The sequence below is a fragment of the Asparagus officinalis genome, chromosome 5 (genome assembly GCF_001876935.1).
Source record: "Asparagus officinalis chromosome 5, Aspof.V1, whole genome shotgun sequence".
In the NCBI taxonomy this organism is placed as follows: domain Eukaryota; kingdom Viridiplantae; phylum Streptophyta; class Magnoliopsida; order Asparagales; family Asparagaceae; genus Asparagus; species Asparagus officinalis.
In genome coordinates, this window is record NC_033798.1 from 123,380,798 (window position 1) to 123,382,986 (window position 2,189).

Sequence of the window (2,189 nt, forward strand, 5' to 3'; positions counted from 1 at the left end):
CTCAAGTGGCTCTATTACAGTAGCTCAAGCTAGCCAAAAAAACAATGGTGATAGTTTACGATGTGCACAGTCTTCTTTGCAATTAACGTAAAAAGATATACTGGAGCTGGAGCCACCAAACTGCCACTGTATGAAGTAGTTTATCAATTACATTAAATTTAATTGGTTTTTTTTCTTTTCTGGGGGTGGGGGGTGGGGGGAGAAGTTAAAACTACGCTATAATTATCCTAAGCGTTTCTCAGAAATATTGACACCGCTAATGTGCCGGCAACCACCATGAGTCCACAAACTAAATAACTCTCTCACACTATCTACGATGAAAAGGATCCAGTATTAGAGGAACAAGCCATGCACATAAGAATATATCAGTGCCTGAAACTTAGATACTATGAGATGCATTATGTAATATCATGCAAGACGACTCGGGACTTCCTAGCACTAAAGCAATAAGATAGGGTGTGCATAATGTGATTATATATCAACAAACCTCCACCTTTTGTATTACTCATGGTCAAAGCTTTTTTGTACTTTTGTTCTGATTAAGAAGGCATGCTGGTGGCAACCATGTAATGTCGGTAACAGACAGACTGATTGTTGAGAGCAGATGTAGGAAAATATAATATTTGAAATATAAGGGCAGAATATTACCGAAATACCAGCAGGAGGATCACGATACCCAGTGAGAAGAGCAAATACATAGTTCTGACCATTGTGACGAGCCTGCGAAAGGAAAAGTGAAGCAAAAGAATTATACTTGCCAATTCCTGTAGGTCAGACAAGAAGACAAGCAACCAGATTTCATGGCTGTAGTGTTACCTTGGTTATCAGGCTTAGATCTGGAGGATATGCCCCACCATTTGCAAACCTCGCAGCTTGTTCATTTGCATATGGCTGAGGAAACCGATCACTTAATTTACCAGGACGCGTGAACATCTCACCTTCATCGTTAGGACCATCGACCACTTCGATTTCAGCAGCCATAGCCTTAGTCTCTTCTTCAGTGTATGCAACACCAACAAGATCTCTATAAGAGATCAGAGACATGGAATGGCAAGAAGCACAAACTTGCTGGTAAACTTGGTGACCACGACGAATCCTGCACACATCAGTTAGAATTATAACTTGAAGTTTCAGGTGAGTTGCATATTTAAAACATTTGTAGCACTAATCAATGTTTGTGCATTACTCTTCAATGAAAACAATAGTTCTTTTATTAATTGGTAATATCTTTATACTCTATGAGCATGCAATAACAGACGGAACAATATCTAAACAAACTAATTTAACATTTAGCAGAGCTTTATGACACACAGCTGAAGTTGTCCACCTAGATCCCCGAATATGTTAACTCCACCCAATAAATATAATTGTCACTAAAGGTGACAGTTTTATACTCACGACGCATGATCATATGAACTAAGAATGCCTTTATGAGGCCAAGGATAGCTGGGGCATGCTAGACCATGCTCTGCTTCATCAGCAGATGCTATGGTAGAGAAACTTAAGATTCCAGAAACACCAACTCCAAGAAGTGCTAACGCTCTTAGAGACTTGACACCAGCAGATGCAGAAGCCTCCTGTTCCTGCTTCAAGAGAAATGATGCCTGCATGTCAAAACAAAATATATTAGTTCACAACCAACATAATTTACTTTAAAAAAAAAGTGAGTGGGCAGTTGCTGCTGGAAAAAAGGGCACTATAAGAGATGATTCGATCGCCTTCCATATATTCATAATTTAATGAACACAAAAGGCTAAACCAAATACAATCTCTTAAAAATAGTCATGTTCACCATACGATCATTAAGAATCCAGTCCCTAGTTAGAACATGCGAACCAACATAATCTGTTAATTCACTTTCAAATTATTTTGTTCAGGTAGATATTCATTAGTTAAATAGAAACTTTTTAGCATTGCTTTTATATTTTGCTATGTACTTTTGATCATGCTAAATAATGTAAATATGTATAATCATACTGCTTCTTTTGACATTCTCATTATCTTATGTACTTTCTTATGTTGCGCAAAGAGCTTTCTGAAGCTGAACTAAGCCACAGCCAACCATGCTCTAATAAACAAACCAGACAAATGCAGACAATCAATATATTAAATCAATATCACCATTGGTCTTGAAGCATGCCTCCAGAACAAAACCAAGGAAAAGATTACCCACATAAAATTTGTACCAA

General features: G+C 37.7%; 1 protein-coding gene across 2 annotated transcripts in view; it reads right to left on the minus strand.

Moving 5' to 3' along the window:
* LOC109841088 (cytochrome c1-2, heme protein, mitochondrial) overlaps positions 1-2,189 on the minus strand; it is a 12,340-nt gene that overhangs the window by 2,137 nt on the left and 8,014 nt on the right. For both annotated transcript variants that reach the window (XM_020409953.1, XM_020409954.1), the window contains exons 3-5: positions 1,399-1,604; positions 817-1,096; positions 649-720 (exon numbers count right to left, since the gene is read on the minus strand). In XM_020409953.1, the coding sequence (XP_020265542.1) occupies positions 649-720; positions 817-1,096; positions 1,399-1,604 (558 nt within the window). The remainder of the gene's footprint in view (positions 1-648; positions 721-816; positions 1,097-1,398; positions 1,605-2,189) is intronic.